Source organism: Pseudophryne corroboree, chromosome 10 (genome assembly GCF_028390025.1).
Source record: "Pseudophryne corroboree isolate aPseCor3 chromosome 10, aPseCor3.hap2, whole genome shotgun sequence".
Classification (NCBI taxonomy): Eukaryota; Metazoa; Chordata; class Amphibia; order Anura; family Myobatrachidae; genus Pseudophryne; species Pseudophryne corroboree.
In genome coordinates, this window is record NC_086453.1 from 354,388,254 (window position 1) to 354,408,328 (window position 20,075).

General features: G+C 42.2%; 1 protein-coding gene across 1 annotated transcript in view; it reads left to right on the forward strand.

Moving 5' to 3' along the window:
* Positions 1 to 14,541, forward strand: part of LOC134965362 (nicotinamide N-methyltransferase-like) — a 54,868-nt gene extending 40,327 nt beyond the window's left edge. The window contains exons 2-3 of the mRNA XM_063941829.1: positions 1,386 to 1,593; positions 14,118 to 14,541. Of these exons, the coding sequence (XP_063797899.1) occupies positions 1,386 to 1,593; positions 14,118 to 14,541 (632 nt within the window). The remainder of the gene's footprint in view (positions 1 to 1,385; positions 1,594 to 14,117) is intronic.
* Positions 14,542 to 20,075: the final 5,534 nt, after the last annotated feature.

Here is a 20,075-nt window from a genome sequence, read left to right on the forward strand (position 1 = left end):
AACAATGCACCCATTATAGATATGACACTGCCCTTCACTATCATAAAAAATCCCCCTAAACCTAACCAACACCTTTACTCCACAAATTTAATTTTTTTTCTCAGTAACAGTAAAGTATGTACAGAATAAAAGCTCACAAAGGGCCTTATTATGGTAGGGTCCTGCTTATTTGGCAGGGATCTGGTCTCTAGGTTTACAGTAACTAGGTCAAAAAAAAGTTTAGGCTGACCACTATTGGTCGACAGTAACTAGGTCGACAGGGTGTCAAGGTCAACAGGGTCTCTAGGTCAACATGTTCTATGTCAACAGGTCAAAAGGTCGCATTTTTCACATATTTATTTTTTCAACTTTTTCATATTTAACGATCCACTAGGACTACGATTGGTAATAGTAACCTGTGCCAAGTGCAGCGGTAGCGGAGCGAGGCACCTTGCCCAAAGCATGGTGAGCAAACACGGTGCAGTGATTGGGGTTCCCGGTCACTGTACGGAGAAAACAACACCCAAAAAACATTAAAAACTCATGTTGACCTTTTGACCTGTCGACTTAGACCATGTCGACCTAGAGACTCTGTCGAAGAAGCATCCCTGTCGACCTAGTTAATGTTGACCAATAGTAGTTGACCCAAACATGGTCGACCTAGACACTGTTGACCCTGTGAACCACACCCCATTCGGCACATGTGCAGAACGGGTCCTGCGATCACAAAGCAGTGATGCGAATGCCTCTGTCTGATTGACAGTCAGAGGCATACACAGGGAGGGAGGGGGTGGGGGTGGCTGATATTGCCAGTAATGGGGGATATTGCCCTCATTTTCAGGGAGTGGCGAGGCCAAGGACTGCATCACGAGATGCAATTTCCTTGCTCTCACAAGCCGCTCTATGATGGAAAGCCTGAGTAAGCCTAGGATTACTCAGCCTGTCATCGCAGATAAACATCGCTATCTATGGTTGTGATGTTCATTCCATATGCAATTGCATCGCAAATGTAGGAAGGAGATAGTATGCACCTCCTACTTCTTTTGCATTGTTAAGGATAGCAATCGCAAATTTGCTGTAAACAGCTTTGTAATTGCAATCCTTAGTGAATTAGGCACTAGGTGTGTATATTTTCTAAGGGTTTACATTATGAAACATTATGGACAATTCTGATGTCTACAAATGTCTGTGTATTTACTGTAGGCAGGATAGGTGTCCCCAGATACTGGAAATTCTGCTCAAATAAGTACTTACAGTACAGTACATTTCTCATACAGTAAACTGAAGGAGAAAATTATGTGTGGTGAGGCAGTTGCTTACCTGTAACAGGACATTACAGAATCATGAACAGAATAGATGCTACATAACATATTATATTCTGTAATCATTGTAATCTTTCCCTGCAGGTCACATTAAGGGAGATCTTCTGATTGACATCAGTGCTGGATCCTTCATTCATCATCTCTATACAGCCAGTGGATTTTTCAAACAGATCCTTGTGCTGAAGTGCTCTGAGCAATGTATTATGGAGCTGAACAGATGGATTAACACACGTACTGGAGCTTTTGATTGGTCTCACATAATGACATATATGAAATGCCTAGAAGGAAGCAGGTAACATATTTTCCAAAACATCTATCATGAGTAATCCCAGTGTCAGTACATAATAAACTATTCCAATTGTTCTACCCACCAAAAATAAAACAAAGAGTTCTTACAGGGTGTCATTTAGTCTTTGATGAATTTTTGTTTTTTTTCTCTGTTGTACAGTACACACCATGGTTTGGTACATGTAGTAAAGCAGTTTTTGCTAAATATTACTAAACCCCTTACTGCTTGATTCTTTCACTGAAATAAACACCTTTTTTCTCGAGCATAACTTGTCATTTCAAAGTACTGGAAAAGCATTTTACTTCCATCCTGGAACCAAATCTTCTGACCTCACCATATGAACCTTCTTCATCCTTGAAGCATGCCAACTCTCTGTCTTGTCAAAACTGTAGACTACAGTATATAGAAATTAGTTATTGTGATCTACTGCATATGGTTACACCTGACACTCTTTCTTGTTTTTGCTTTTGAGCAGTTAAATCATTTAATAGAAGAAACTTTATAAAGGATAAAATGTACCTGACTTTAGTTCTAATGTTTCAGATATTATAAACAATTGTAATACCTGCCCGATGCTAATGCTTCATATCTAACTGATAGATCTACTGTCTTGCAATCTGTACTGCCATTTTTCTGACCCGGCTTACCTTCTTTCCTATGCACTTTCCTCCACATTCCCTTATTTGATTCCTCCCAATGCTTCAGAAAGAATGACTGATCTTAAGCAAGTGAGACTCTTAGCTCTCTTCCAAGCCCAGACACAGAGCGTTTCCATCATGTCCCAAAACAAAGAAAAACAATGTTATATAGAATAAAAAAATGACATTCCAGTGTAAAATCAGCAGAGCAATCACAGTACTCAAATCAGAATCCATGGTATGGTCCTGTTCTGTCTCCTCTGCACATTGATTTGGCATGAGTTGAAGACAAAGTGGAGGACATTGACTATTGGGCTTTTCCTGAGTCAATGTTACTTGAATCTTATCTCTCATGGTAGTGCATTGTCAAGATTCATCAAACCTTTCTTTTCAATTTGATGCATTGCCCTACTTTTTATAACATTCTTCTGGATAATTCTTGCAAATTAACACCTTCCCTACAGGTATTTCTGTCCGATGACCAGTTTAACATCTTCTTTTGTCTTGCATAATGTTAAAAGTGTGGGGGCGGGGTCGTGGTTATGCTCAACTGTGATCTTGGACTGCATTACATAAAGCCAAATATATGAATCTTAGATTTAGAATTTCTTGAAAATTGAAAAAAATATCTAAAATCAAATAATTTTTGCAATCCAAAACCTGAAATTTGGATTTCAAATCCAAATTCCAAATGTCTGGAGCATCAAACTAGGTATTGGTTAGGATCAGCAAAATTTCCATGGCTTCGGATTTCTTGAGAACCAAACAGCACATTTCTAATATACAGGGGTGTTTCACTAGCTGATGGCCCCAAAGGTTTTCTTATAACTTTGAAAGCAATTGAAGTAAATACTTTCAACACTTGCTATGACTTCCTCATGCTTATCATAGAACAAGGTCTGTATGTCAATTACTTTAAAAGTTATACAAAAAACTTTGGGGCCAATAGCGAGTGAAACGCTCAGTATTTACCTTGGCTCTAATTTATGCTTTCATTTATAGCCAAATCTCATATCTTTAAAAAAAATAATTCCGAAATCTATCCTTTTTGTAAAAAGGTTTTGTTATTGTTGCTTTAATCCCACCATAGATACTGTAGTAATGCAGAAACATCTAGGACAGCGATTCACAAACTTTTTTGAATCACAGAACCCTTTAGTATCCGAATTTGTGTAAAGTCACTTCCAGTCCTGTTTTGATGAAAAGACTCCAGGAGCTCCATTAACAAATGTGAGACAGGAGCTAAGAGAAAATACAAGAGGCCGTTACTGTTTCCATGGGGAATATTTTAAAAGAACATCAGGATGATGCCCGGAGACTGGAAGTGACGTCGCGGCTCCGTGCTGAGTCACTATTGGGCATCGGGATACCATGAAATCATGGATATACAAAGGGGTGTATTGGGGTACTATACGTACGCAGCAGAGGACCATGGGACATGTAGTCATCATTGTGTATAGGATCTAACTGCACACAGTGGACTGTGATTGGTGCTTTGAACATTTAAATAACTTGCATTTTAGACTGATTAACATTCTGAGCAGCACCTTGAAAAAGACCCCAGCCCGGGGTAGAAACACGTCGGTGTTCCTGTGGCAGTGGAGCTTGGAGGAGTGGATGACCGATTGTCATCGGATTCGATCCAGGTTTTTTTGGGACTATTCGGAATCCCTAAATTGAAACTATGCACTTTTAGGAACTGTTTGGCCACAGTTCTGATAATATTCAGTAATTACCCGCTTAGCATGCTGCCTTAGGATTTTTGTCGATGTTGATCCATTGTGTTTGGAGTTTTATGTTTTTTATGTCTATGCATTAAACGGTATCACACTATATATACCTATTTTTATTGTTTTCTATGGTAATCTGATATATGGCGGAGGCCCAAAGAGTACATCAGACCAAGAGAACCTGACCAAGCGCCGGCTAAGTGTTTGCTCCAATTTTCTATATTTTGCACTTGTTTTGAGGGATGAAGGAAACATCTTAGGAGTTTCTTACACTAACTGGCAGCTTATATTGGGCACTGAGTCATTTCTATAACCTCTATTCACTGTTAAATTTTGCTGGTTATAGCACATTTGATCACCGCTTGTGCAGTGGAAAAGGAGACAGTGAGAGACACTGCAGGGGGCAGTGGGAGAGACTGCAGGAGAAAGGGAGGTAGTGATTAAGTACAAGAGAACTTTAATATAGTGATGGAACGTAAAAGATTGACATACTACAATTCAGGAATAAATAGAGAAACAGGTCAACAAAGGAAAATTACAAAGGGCAAAAAGAAATTATGTCGACAGTAACACCGTGATAAAATAAATGGCATAAAAGACAGCAGACTGATCTCCTCCAAGGACAGTATGGATACTCCTCCAAGTGCTACTATTATGCCATCAGACTCCTCCGCATGCCACTATTATGCCATCAGACTCCTCCGCATGCCACTATTATGCCATCAGACTCCTCTGCATGCCACTATTATGCCATCAGGCTCCACCACATGCCAATGTTATGCCACCAGACTCCTCCTCATGCCACTATTATGCCATCAGACTCCTCTGCATGCCACTATTATGCAATCAGATGTAGTGTCAGTAGCTGCCAGGTCCAGCTTTGAAGATAAGCTGGGTACACACTACATAATGTGTGTAACCAGTGACATCGGCAGCAATGGGAGCTGGCAGGGGTGCCAGCACCGGCAAGTGCATAAAGACTTGCTGATGCTGGCAGCAATGATGGGGCGGCCATGCTGCATTTGGTAGCATGGTTCTCAATAGCAATGTCTTCCATTGGTCCTGCATGTAGGGGCGATGGAGGATGTTGCTGATGCCACATGGTAGTATGCATCATCAGCGACATAATGTAGCGGGTTCACATAATCCTAGATCGGATGACATACGTAATGTCTAGTGTGTACCCATCGTAAGGCTGACAGAATGGCCCCTGTGACTTCTATAGATATTGTAAGGACCATTACAAATGAAACAGGCAGGGTACCCTGCTGTTTGCTAGGTACCCCCATGGCTCAGACCTCGTTACACCCCCACCCCTCCATGCAACCCTCCAATCCAAAAAGGCTTTCTAATAAATTACTAAAGGGGTACAGCTGCATGCAATCTTTGTCAATAAAAGCCCCCCACTGTCCAGGGAAGCAGCAGCAGCATTGCTATTATCAGCTCCTTGTTGTCTGGTGGGCATGGAGCTTATCTTTGTATGAGTCATGCCTGTAGGAGGGAGGGGGAAGTTAGCAGCACGAAAGTAGCTGCCTGCACTCAACACAGCCAGACAGTGCTAAAACACATACTGGGCAGCCCACCACCATTTGAGTCCTGCTAATCCCCACCCCCTCATTTAGCCCCTTCATTAGTAACATAGTAACATAGTATCAAAGGTTGAAAAGAGACAATTGTCCATCGAGTACAACCTATTTGTGGTCTCCTATGCATGATTATTTTGTAGAAAATTTTGACTGAAGTTGATGACTGCCGTTACGTTTTACCCCTCTTTTTTATAATAACCATAGTGCGTGACTATGCCCCGTAACCCTGGATATCCTTATCCATTAGGAATTTATCTAACCAATTCTTAAAGGTGTTGACTGAGTCTGCCATTACAACTCCCTCAGGCAGGGAATTCCAAACACGTATCGTCCTTACCGTAAAAAAGCCTTTACGCCGTATTGTGCGGAATATCCTCTCCTCTAACCTGAGCGAGTGTCCACGAGTACTCTGTGTTGATCTAACCAAAAACAGGTCCTGCACAAGATCTGTATAATGTCCCCTAATATATTTGTAAATGATGACCATGTCCCCTCTTAATCTCCTCTTTTCCAGTGTAAACATACCTAGTCTTGCAAGCCTTTCCTCGTATTCCAGTGTCTCCATACCCTTAATTAGTTTGGTTGCCCATCTTTCAACCTTTTCTAGCTCCAGGATATCCTTTTTGTAGTAAGGTGCCCAGAATTGTACACAGTATTCAAGGTGTGGCCTCACAAGTGATTTATATAACGGGAGTATAATAATCTCATCCCTAGCATCAAAAACCCGTTTTATGCATGCAAATATCTTATTAGCCTTCTTTGCTGCAGTCCTACTTTGGGTACTACTGCTTAGTTTGCTATCTATGAGGACACCTAAGTCCTTTTCCAGTACAGAATCCATTCTTGGGATAGCCATCGGTGAGAAGTCCAGACACAGCAATCAGCAGTGTGCAACAGCAGCCTGACACTGACAGCTGGAAGGCAGGGAGAGATCCTTCCTGGTTGTCAGGAATATGAGCAGGCACAATGCAGCAACGGCCCTTGTGCTGCATAATTAACCTAGCCCAGTGGGCAAATGGCACTCTGCCTTCCCCCCAGCTCAGCCCACCACTGGTTAAACCGCTGAGATATCACAAAATCCCCAACCCTTAGGCTATTACATGTGGCCCATAATGTTCGTAAATTCACCAATATTTGGTTTTTATTTTGGAACAATTAACTGTCCCTTCCTGTCTAATGTGACATTTTTAACAATAGATTGGTGTGAGTTATTACTGCCCCAGGTATACATATAGGACTCCCAACTTACTGTGTGCTACAATACTTCTTCTTTGAAGACGTTGTGCACAACATTCTCAAAATGCTGTAATTATAATTTGGCAATATAATTCACTTAATCCATTTCTCTGTTGAAAACTTTGACATCATTGGTTTCATTTACTCTAAAATGATGCATTTTTGTAAAAAATGGAACGGGCGCCCTCTACACTGTGCATGTGCAGCTCTTGTTGCAGTTATTGCACTTAATCACTGAAACAGAATTTTAAAAAGAAACTTCCCAGATGATTTCCACACCCCCACATCAGCCGTTTACAATTCAAAATGCAACCATAGCAACCAAATGCAGCTACTCATATCTTCCATATACAACACTGCACTCAATACTTCACTGATCCTAAAAATACCCCACATGCCCTCAAATCACCACTGGTCACAAATGTCCCCACGTGCAGGGCTGGCATATCCATTAAGCAGATTTTGGCAGCTGCCTAAGGGTACCAGTACCTGAGGACACAGCCTGCTGAGGCTGCCTATGAGAAAAATTTATTTATTTATTTTATTTATTAACAGTTTCTTATATAGCGCAGCAAATTCCGTTGCGCTTTACAATTTGAAATAACAATTACAAACTGGGTGATAACAGTCATAGAGGTAGGAAGGCCCTGCTCGCAAGCTTACAATCTATAGGCATATGTACATAAGGAAAGGTGCTATCTATTGCATAGAATGAGAAGACATGTGAGGATATGTGTGGACTGTACAGAGTGGATGTAATTTGATAGGAAGGTTTATGAAAGTTATGTGGGCGGTTCAGGAATTTGATACGCTTGCCTAAAGAGGTGAGTTTTGAGGGAACGCTTGAAGGTTAGGAGACTAGAGGAGAGTCTTATTGTGTGTGGTAGGGCATTCCACAGAGTGGGTGCAGCCCGATGAAAGTCCTGCAGTCGTGAGTGGGAGCGAGTAATGAGTGTGGATGAGAGACGCAGGTCTTGTGAAGAGCGCAGAGGTCGGGTTGGGAGATATTTTGTGATAAGCGAAGTGATGTACGTTGGTGTAGTTTGGTTAATGGCCTTGTGTGTGAGTAAAAGTATTTTATATTGAATGCGGTAGAATACAGGTAACCAATGGAGGGACTGACAGAGTGGATCTGCAGACGATGAACGTCTAGCGAGGAAGATAAGCCTCGCCGCTGCATTCAGAATGGATTGTAGTGGTGAGAGTCTCGTCTTGGGAAGACCAGTTAGGAGACTATTGCAATAATCAATGCGGGAAATAATGAGAGCGTGGATTAGAGTTTTAGCAGTGTCTTGTGTAAGGTATGGTCGTATTTTGGATATGTTTTTTAGATGCATGTAACATGATCTTGAGACAGATTGAATGTGGGGAACAAAGGACAGATCAGAGTCAAGGATGACACCTAGGCAGCGAGCTTGTGGGGTAGGGTAGATAGTCGAGTATTCAACAGTGATAGAGATATCAGGTTGGTACCTACTATTGGCCGGTGGAAATATAATTAACTCTGTCTTTGAAATATTAAGTTTGAGGTGGCGAGATGTCATCCAGGATGAGATAGCAGAAAGGCATTCAGTGACACGGTCCAGTACAGATAGGGACAAGTCAGGGGAGGATAGGTAGATTTGAGTATCATCTGCGTACAGATGATACTGAAAACCAAAAGAGCTGATTAGTTTACCAAGAGATGAGGTATAGATAGAGAAAAGCAGAGGACCCAAGACTGAACCTTGCGGTACTCCAACTGAAAGAGGTAGCGAAGAGGAGGTAGATTCAGAGAAGCGAACACTGAAGGAGCGATTAGATAGGTACGAGAGGAACCAAGAAAGGGCTGTGTCTTTAAGACCTAGGGATTGTAGTGTCTGTATGAGAAGAGAGTGGTCTACAGTGTCAAATGCAGCAGATAGATCTAGAAGAATAAGTAGTGAGTAGTGGCCTTTAGACTTCGTAGTGACCAAATCATTAACCACTTTAGTCAGTGCCGTCTCTGTGGAATGTTGGGAACGGAAGCCTGACTGAAGTGGGTCCAACAAAGTGTATGAGTTAAGAAAGTGTGTGAGTCGAGTGTAGGCAAGTCTCTCAAGTAGCTTAGAGAGACAAGGGAGCTGAGAGATAGGGCGGTAGTTTGAGAGAGCATTAGGGTCAGAATTTTGTTTTTTTAAAATGGGAGTAATAACTGCATGCTTGAAGAGTGAAGGAAAAATACCAGTAGAGAGAGAGAGATTACAGATGTTAGTTAAGGTAGGGATGAGCACCAGAGACAGAGCTTTACTTATTTGTGAGGGTAAAGGATCAAGAGGAGAGGTAGTAGAGAAGCAGGATGAGAAGAGTGATGATACTTCATCTTCATTTGTGGGATCAAATGAAGAAAGAGTGCCAGAGGGTTCAGGTAAAGAACGGAGCAGGTCACTGGCTGCCGAAGAGCATACCATTTCATCTCGGATCTTATCAATCTTCTCCTTGAAGTAGGAGGCAAGATCTTGTGCCTTGATAGTGGCTGGTGGGGTAGGTGCGGGAGGATTCAGAAGTGATTTAAATGTATTAAAGAGTCGTTTGGGGTTAGAGGCTTGAGCAGAGATAAGAGTTTGGAAATATGTTTGTTTGGCAATGTCCAGGGCATTTTTATAAGAATGGTAGACTGTCTTATATGTGAGGAAGTCACTTGAAATACGAGATTTACGCCACTGACGTTCAAGTTTTCGTGTGAGTTTTTGTAGTTGTCATGTTAATTTGGAGTGCCATGGTTGACATCTAGGCCTACGTGGAGTGTGATGGGTAGCTGGAGCCACTTCATCAAGGGCTAGTTCGAGAGTCTTATTAAGGTGTGATACAGCCATCTTAGGAGAGGTGAATGCAGAAATAGGTGAAAGCAGTTGTTGGAGTGAAGTGGAAAGTTCTTGAAGATTAATTGTGTTAATATTTCTGCGAGTTTGAGGAAGATTGGAGAACTTCCGCAACACAGGGTTTGAATTAACAGAGGAAAGCATGCAGGTGATAAGGTTGTGATCTGATAGGGGGAAAGGAGTGTTAGTGAGTTCAGAGATGGAGCATAGTCTGGTGAATACTAGATCAAGGCAGTGGCCCGCCTGATGAGTAGAGGAGTCAGTCCATTGGGAGAGGCCAAGAGAGGAGGTTAGAGAGAGTAGTTTGGAGGCATGCGCAGCAGATTTTGGACAATCAATAGCAATATTGAAATCACCCATGATAATGGTGGAGATGTCAGAGGATAGAAAGTGAGGGAGCCAGGCAGAAAAATCTTCCAAAAATTGTTTTGGATGCCCAGGTGGGCGGTAGATAGCTGCAACACGCAGAGAGAAAGGAGAGTAAACCCTAATGGAATGTACTTCAAATGATGTAAATGTGAGTGATGGAACCTGTGGTAGAACAGTATATGCCAAAGATTGTGAAAGTAAAAGTCCAACTCCTCCTCCTTTATGGTTATCGGGTCTGGAGGTGTGTGTAAAGTGGAGACCACCATGTGCCAGTGCTGCAGGGGAGGCTGTGTCAGATTGTGTGAGCCAGGTTTCTGTTATAGCCAGCAGATTGATGTTGTTAGATATGAAGAGGTCATGGATAGATGTTAATTTGTTACAAACAGAGCGTGCATTCCATAAGGCACATTTTAGTGATCTGGAGGGTGATGGAAGACATGTGATGTTTATGAGGTTAGCTGGATTTCTATGTTGCTGTGAATCAGGTGAATGCGAGTGATGCAAGTGGCAGGGTCCTGGATTTGGTGAAATGTCACCAGCTATCAGAAGCAGAAGAGAGAGATAAATGTGGGTGTCAGAGGTTTGTGAAAGTTTTTTATGGTGAGAGGTTGTAGAGGTTATTGTCAATGAGTATAGGGAAGTAAAAAGCTCATGAGTGCTAATAAGAGGGGAGTGTAGAATTGAGGGGGCAATATGTACAGAGGGCTGAGTTGCTGGGAGACTGAATGATGCAATGGCCTTTATGAATACTCCATGAAGAGCAATGCAGAAAATCAATTTGTGGAACATAGTTAGTTTGAGATGAAACCAGTGTTTTCTAGGCTGAGAGTGTAGGGTTTTACCTGTTCAAGTTAAAAGTGCAGGTGCCTATTTACTGGTGGTGTTCTGCTGTATGTTAACTGTGCATTATAGAGCAAAGTGACAAACTGGTATGTACAATCACATGTAAATCACAATGTATATAGTTGTCTACCAAATTGGTTGCATTTTGTTCTTAGAGGTCATGAGGTTTTTAGTTGATAAAATTTTACATACGCTGAAATACACAGATGATTGGGAATGAAAGGATAGGATGATGTTTTCTGTTTTGTCGGTGGGTTGTTTCCGTCTGTTTTCGTCCTGGTAAGTCCTGGGTAAGTCTATATTGTAATATTTTCATAACCCTTTTAAAAAAAGCCCTTATAATAAAGCCCTGTTCAGCCGGCTGTTGTTCAGCCAGGCATCTTTCCTTATGAATGGTAAGTATCCATGTGTCTCTAGTAATTGCAATCAAGGCCTAACATCCCACCCCCGTTTACAGAGCATGCCATAAAACTCAGCTAAAACAAATACTAAGATAGCAGTTAACAACTATATAAAGTTGCAAGACAGTTTCATCCTACAATACAATGAATATAGCATATAATATACAAATTGACAGTGTAGATTACCTAGAATAGGAAAAAAACGGATAATTTGAGACAGGGGTCCCAGATATCCACAACCGGCGCTAATTAGTTATATTTTATTTTATTAAGATCTTTGTCTCTTTAAAGCTGCTGAGTAAAACAGCTTGCTAAGCTGCACAACAAAGACAATTAGAACACAAAAGAGAATAACTCTGCGCTTTAGAGACACCTTAAAGTTATATTACGTGTGGTCTGTCATGTCGAATAAATAACTCAGTGAGACTTTGTATATTAATATTTTTTATCTAAGATTGTCAACATGTAATATTTATTATACAAATCTGAGTAATTTAATAGCTTTTATGTATAAAATCTAATTAGTAGTAAATAGGTAGTTAAAAAGACTTGAAATTCAGCACTAAAAATTACACTTTGTATAACAGTATAATTAGATGTTTATAAACACATGGTAACAAGGTGTGAACCGTTACTCTCCCAGAATAACGGTATAATTAAACACTTAATAACAAAGAATAAAACGTTACTCTCCTAGTAGCTATTAGTATATAGTATTACACTGGCGTCCCAGTGTGTTATAGGAATAAATGTCCCGCATATAGTTCACAGTAATTAGAGTCTTATTAAGACAGCAATAGCTTAGGTATAATTACCCCCGTGTTGGTTCCTGACGGTTCCGTTTGGTAATGTTACACGTGGTAAACTTATTGCTGGATAGTACTGTGCAAAACAGCCCCGCTGGGAGATAAATGTGTCCCCACTCGTGGGATCACAAAGGTATAAAGTCTGCCATTGGCAGCAAGGAGTGATCCGTCTTGAGGAAGTCTCCGGTTGCTAGGAGACGAAACGCGTTGACGCCCACTTCTTTGAAAGTACTCTCCGACTGCTATTCACCGCTATCTCAAACAGCTCCCGCACACCGCTGTAAATGCACCCGGCTCTCTTCAGCTGAATCCCACGCCTTCTGCCACGGAGGTCTAGATTGCTGAGCAGCACTACGGGTGATCGCACAAGACCCCACCAAACAGCACAAGCATCAACCCTAACGGGGACCTGCTGCTGTGTATCGGGTGAGTCTGGTCTGACCTCCGCCGTGAGGACTATACACCCTTTCAAAATCAAGTAGCCGTAGAGTGTAACAGCGGGCAGCATTGACGGGAGAGTGGGGACACATATATCTCCCAGCGGGGCTGTTTTGCACAGTACTATCCAGCAATAAGTTTACCACGTGTAACATTACCAAACGGAACCGTCAGGAACCAACACGGGGGTAATTATACCTAAGCTATTGCTGTCTTAATAAGACTCTAATTACTGTGAACTATATGCGGGACATTTATTCCTATAACACACTGGGACGCCAGTGTAATACTATATACTAATAGCTACTAGGAGAGTAACGTTTTATTCTTTGTTATTAAGTGTTTAATTATACCGTTATTCTGGGAGAGTAACGGTTCACACCTTGTTACCATGTGTTTATAAACATCTAATTATACTGTTATACAAAGTGTAATTTTTAGTGCTGAATTTCAAGTCTTTTTAACTACCTATTTACTACTAATTAGATTTTATACATAAAAGCTACTAAATTACTCAGATTTGTATAATAAATATTACATGTTGACAATCTTAGATAAAAAATATTAATATACAAAGTCTCACTGAGTTATTTATTCGACATGACAGACCACACGTAATATAACTTTAAGGTGTCTCTAAAGCGCAGAGTTATTCTCTTTAGTGTAGATTACCTAGTTATATTAACACTATCACTGATGCATATATATTCTCAGCAGATCCAAAATGCAAAGTAGTGTAAATGAAGGATGTCTCTGATATCATTATTATGCTTAAAGCTGGTGACCAGTGATTATTTATACCTGCTGCACTCTGCTCCTCTGGTCGTCAGTGTTATCAGTCAGGTGCAGCAGGCAGGCAGCAGCAGCATGTGTGCCACACCCTGTTCCCTCTCCTTACATTCCCACTAACGTAGTCATTCAGACCCACAACAACAGCAGCTGTGCCGCCATACACATTGTGGTTGCATCCCCCATAGATGCGACTGCAATGTGATTAACCGTAGTGAGCATTGCAGGGGTGGATTTACATCATTGTAGTGGCTACACCGGAAAAATAAGACTGGATTAGCTATATTTTTGGGACAGCTGCGTGAAGACACATGCAACCACTCCGATTAAATAAATGCCACTAACCACCTGACTGCGCAGCCAGGCTGTGCTGCTAGGGTTCAACCTAAGACCCAATGCATCTGCAAATTGCAGATGTATCGGAAGGCGGCCTCACACATGCTGGGTGACCTTGCCCTGTGCTGGGCGGCCCCCAGCATGTGCAGAGATGAACACAGCTCTGGCTATTTATGTAGCGATCTGTGGTCATCTCTTAATAGCCCCCTAAGTCTGCACAATGGAAAAAACCTGTATTGCGCTGAGTGTTTCAGATAGGGGTACCTAATGGACACCTTTTCCCCACCACTACCATATTAAATGCATCTGAAAGATGAAAGAGGTTAATCATTGAAAGTATAGAATAATGCCCAATCTCTTCCACATTCAAGGAACCCTTCCAGAAAACAAACAATGCCTCTCTAAATTATACCTTCCTATCCAATGAATCTCCATAATAAACTATATATTATTTCTCATGTGGTTGCATGACTAGTCCTAGATCCAAATGAACATTTTGTCTTTGTATATTTTAGTGACCTGTGTCAGGACAAAGACATGACATTGAAGACAGCAATAACAAAGATCATGAAATGTGACATTGACAAAGAAAATCTCACAGACCCAGAGGTGCTCCCACCAGCAGACTGTGTCATCAGTATGTATATGCTGGAGACCATCAGCAAAGACCAAGCTGATTATATAAAGACTCTCAGGAACTTCATAAAGCTACTGAAACCTGAAGGATACTTGATAGTGATAGGGTGCTTAAATACAACTTATGGGATGGTTGGGCAGGACAAGGTACATGTGTTCAAATATGATGAGAACTTTGTAAGAAAAGTTTTCCCTAGTGAAGGGTTTATTATTGACCACTGGGCAGTGCACAAAAGAACATCAGTGAGTGACATTACTGACTATGAGGCAATTTTGTTTATTACAGCTCACAGAGAGTGTTAAGGCTGATTCAGGGACGCATGCTCTGCTGATGTTGTTGTTGGGCGCAGTTCAGCATTTTCATTTTACTGCACATGTATATAAATCACACTACACATAAATACTGATCATGTTCATACTGATTTGGATAAGGAAGAGAAAGATAAGACTCTCGTTTTGGGGCACTCTTGTGTATGTACAGTAAATATACATAAAACTTAACTTTTATTGTATATCTCATGAAACTACTGTATGTTAATCCTGTGTTTTGTCATAAAGCACACTCAATAAATAAAGATTAAATCATTGGAAGTATATTCCCTTCTTTTTTCATTGCAACAGAGATCAATATTAGGTGGTTTTCCCTGAATCTCTTTTTAAACACTTGTCTAGATACTCTGTGTGTCCTAGTAGTAAAGGTAATACAAGTAACAGCACAGAAGAGTGAGATCATTGACAGCAAAAAATAACATGACATCTCCAGACTTTAAACTCCTAGCCAAAGATTATCACACTCAATAAATCCCAGAGTATTGTACAGTATGTCATGTGCAGGTGTCATATTACATTGGTACTTAAGTCAATCTCTGTGATTTGAATGGAGGTTGTCAGGTCCAACATTCTCTTGTATCAAACCTATTTCAGGTCTATCTAAGACAATTATACTGTACAGTATATCAAAACATCTCTAAATTAAGACTAATAACCACAGTTTAAACCTTGTGTCAACATGCTATAATAATTAATTTAAGAATAATTACCAAGGTGAGGGCAGCCTCACTACCCGTTCTGATAGACTGCACATGTAAAAAAAGATTTTTGAAAGATGATACCTAAACACCTGTCTGTGCTGCTAACTTCTCTCATGCAGGGACTCCAGTGTGTGTACTGCCGGAATTACCAACAGTCTGTTTCCAACATGCATGTTTCACCTGAGAGTCTTGTTCATGGTCAGTGTGTCAGACACACTGACCATGAACAAGCCTCCCAGGTGACATGTGTATGTTAGAAAAAGACTGTTGGGAACTCCAGCAGTGCGCACAGTGGGGCATTTTGATGTGGCACAATATGAAGTGGAGGCACTATAGCAGTGGCGTGCGGTGAGGTCAGTGGCTAGTGAGGCACTACAGCCATAATGTCCGCCGAATCTTGCCGATGACCCCTAGCTAATGCCCGCTACTGCCTCTGAGCCGGTACCCGCTGCCACTGACAATGGCTTACAAACTCGCCCACATTCAACTGACCCAGCCCTCCGCCACTAATTTCTATCTCAGTCAAATGCTGCCAATGCCCGCTGCCTGCCTGCTCATCATACTTCTGATATATTGTAAATTTTTATAGAAAATAAAATAAAATTAGTGTTTGGGACTGGGAAGGGAGTGGGAGGAGGACATGAATGCAATTCTGTTGTCCAGGGCTTCCATTAACTTAATGGAGAAGGGTCTGAATGGGTTAAAAAAAAAAAGCGTGAGGTCCCCCCTCCTAAGTATAACCAGCCTCGGGCTCTTTGAGCCAGTCCTGGTTGTTTAAATACTGGGGGGAAAAATGGACAGGGGTTCCCAGTATTTAGACAACCAGCACAGGGCTCTTAGTCCGGTCCTGGTTCCAAAAATACGGGGGACAAAAGATGTAGGGTCCCCCGTATTTTTAAAACCAGCACCGGGCTCCACTAGTCAGAGAGATAATGCCACAGCCGGGGGACACTTTTATGTAGGTCCCTGCGGTCGTGGCATAACCCCCCCAACTAGTCACCTCTGGCCGGGGTACCCTGGAGGAGTGGGGACCCCTTAAATCAAGGGGTATCCCCCCTCCAGGCACCCAAGGGCCAGGGGTGAAGCCCGAGGCTATCCCCAGCACCCCTGGGTGGTGGGTGCCGGGCTGATAGCCATGTGTGTAAAAAAAGAATATTGTTTTTTGTTGTGGAACTACAAGGCCCAGCAAGCCTCCCCCGCTTGCTGGTACTTGGAGAACCTCAAGTACCAGCAGGCGGGGAAATAACGGGCTCGCTGGTACCTGTAGTTCTACAACAAAAAAAATACCCAAATAAAAACACAAACACACACACCGTGACAGTAAAATTTTATTAAAACACATTACACACTCACACGTACTTACCTACATCCCACGCCGGTCACGTCCACTTGTCCAGTAGAATCCAAAGGGGTACCTGTAAAAATGAGAGAGATGAATTACCAACATCCCACGCCGGTCACGTCCACTTGTCCAGTAGAATCCAAAGGGGTAGAGGCACCTGTAAAAATGAACATTATACTGACATATGAGGGAGGGAGAGGGAGAGGGAGAGGGAGAGGGAGAGGGAGAGGGAGAGGAGAGAGAGAGAGAGAGAGAGAGAGAGAGAGAGAGAGAGAGAGAGAAAAACTAACCTGCTGCTGGAGCCGGCAGAGGAGGACAGCCGCACGTACTGTACGGCCACCGCTGCTGCCTGTCAGGTGATCGGGAGCCGGAGCAGGAGGACGGGGGGGGGGGAGCCGCACACGCTGAAGGCCCACGCTACTCCCGGGTATCATTAACGCCGGGACCCGCCGCCTCCAGCGCCGCATGTGGATGATTGGACAAGCGGGTCCAGCCCTGGATCCGCTGTCCAATCACAGGTGCCTCGCTGACATGGGGGTGGTGTCCCTGTCAGCGAGGCACTTAGAACAGTGCCGCTTTCCCTATGGTTTTTCATGGGCTTTTACAGCCCAGTGCTAGGCTCCGCCCTCCGCACTGTCCCCGTTCCCATTATCCACGGGAGGCACTGCTATCAGTGCCTCCCAAAGTACTTTAAAGCAGAAAAATTATTAGGATTCTATAAAGAAGATACTTATGACACAGAATATGTGTCATAAGTATCTTCTTATCACAGGGGAGGCACTGCCTCCCCTGCCTACCCTGACTGCACGTCCCTGCACTATAGTATGACATAAGATGAACTGGGGCACTGTAATGTGGTGTAATTTGTACTGGGGACACTGACAGGGGCAGATGTACTACATCTTGGAGAGGGATGCATTTTAGATAGATAAATTACCAACCAATTAGCTCCTAACTGACATTTTTCAAACACAAATATAGAGGAAAAAGGGGAAACGGGGGCTGGACTGCACACCATATTACTAAAGTAATTAAGAGGTGCTATCATGCTGAGGCTTCTAATACTATGCTGGAGGAAGAGAAATGCAGATGCACACTCTTAGCACTAAGAACACTGATAATAAGAATTATTTAAATAAACCCTCACAATTAACATGGAGTATAAGTGAAGTTCTTAGCACACATTTGCGTAAATATGCAGGCCCATGTACCGGGATCAGGTGACGTCATCATATGGGTAAATAACATCTCTAATAATATCACATTATATACTGTATAATTATCAAGGTCTTACCTTGCAATAGTGCCCTTATAAATTAGATATGTGCGGTAGACACTTTTTGTGTTTTGTGTTTTGGTTTTGGATTTGGATCCTCTCGTGTTTTGGATCTGGATTGGTTTTGCCAAAACCACCCTTTCGGGTTTTTATTTTGGTTTTGGATCTTGATCATTTTTGATAAAAACATAAAAACAGCTAATATCACAGAATTTGGGGGTGATTTTGATCCTATGGTATTATTAACCTCAATAACATTCATTCCCACTAATTTCTAGTCTATTCTGAACACCTCACACCTCACAATATTGTTTTTAGGCCAAAAGGTGGCACCAAGGTCGCTGGATGACTAAGCTAAGCGACCCAAGTGGGTTGCACAAACACCTGGCCCATCTAGGAGTGGCAGTGCAGTGTCAGACAGGATGACACTTTTCAAAAACTAGGCCCCAACCAGCACATAATGCAAAGAAGAGAAAGAGGTGCACTGAGGTTGCTGGATGACTAAGCTAAGCGACCCAAGTGGGTGGCACAAACATCTGGCCCATCTAGGAGTGGCACTGCAGTGGCATACAGGATGGCACTTTTAAAAACTAGGCCCCAAAGAGCACATAATTCAAAGAAGAAGAATAAGTGCAATGAGGTCACTGGATGACTAAGCTAAGCTACACAAGCATTTCCAGTCTATTCTGAACACCTCACACCTCCCAATATTATTTTTAGTCCTAAAATTTGCACCGAGGTCGCTGGATGACTAAGCTAAGTGACCCAAGTGGCCGAAACAAACACCTGGCCCATCTAGGAGTGGCACTGCAGTGTCATACAGGATGGCACTTTTAAAACTAGGCCTCAAACTGCACATAATGCAAATAAAAAAAGATGTGCATTATGGAATTGTCCTTGGGCCCTCCCACCCACTCTTATGTTGTATAAACAGGACATCCACACTTTAACAAACCAATCATTTCAGCAACAGAGTTTGCCACATGACTGTGGCTGAAATTATTGGTTTGTTTGGGCCCCCACAAAAAAATAAGTAATTAACCCCCCCACCAAAAAAGAAGCAATTCATCTCTCCTTGCACAAACTGGCTTTACAGATTCAAGATGTCATCCTCATACTCCGATTCCTCACCCCTTTCAGTGTGTACATCCTCATCCTCACAGAGTATTAATTCATCCCCACTGGAATCCACCATCACAGGTCCCTGTGTACTTTCTAGAGGCAATTGCTGGTAAAGGTCTTCCCGGAGGAATTTATAATTCATTTTGATGAACATCATCTTCTTCACATTTTGAGGAAGTAACTTCCTACACCGATTGCTGACAAGGTGACAAGCTGCACTAAACACTCTTTCGGAGTACACACTGGATGGGGGCCAACTTATATAAAATAAAGCCAGTTTGTGCAAAAACCTCCAAATTGCCTCTTTTTCCTGCCAGTATACATAAGGACTGTCTGACATGCCTACTTGAATGCTGTCACCCATTTAATCCTCCACCATTCTTTCAATGGTGAAAGCATCATATGAAGTGACAGTAGACATGTCAGTAATCGTTGGCAGATCCTTCAGTCAGGACCAGATATCAGCACTTGCTCCTGCCTGCCCTTCATCACTGCCAGCGGGTGGGCTTGGAAATTTTATCATTTTCCTCGCAGCCCCAGTTGCGGGAGAAAATGAAGGAGGAGGTGTTGATTGTCACGTTCCGCTTGAGTTGACAATTGTCTCACCAGCAGGTCTTTGAACCTGTTTGCCAGAAAGAGAGATACAACGTAGGCTTTAAACCTAGGCTCGAGCACGGTGGCCAAAATGTTGTGCTCTGTTTTTCATCAATAATCTTTTATTACATTTTATTCCATGTGTACGGAAAGGGGAAGGGTACAGAAACAAAAAAGGGAAGGAGAAAGAGAGGGAGGGGGCATAAGGAGCCATAAATAATAGTCACACAGCATATAATAGAATATACACAAACGGAATGGTCAAGTGTAATATATAAAGCAGGTTACACAATAACATAAAAATAAGAAATAAAGAAAAAAGATATAGCAACAGCCCAAGTACCAAGAGACAATTAATCGTATGATTCAAGCAGTGAGTTGGCCCCTTCTCTTGTATTGGAATAGTCGTGCCAGCTAAGCCATCTGACCAAAGGGGATTTTGCATGAAACATGTAGGGTAAACCTTAAGTCT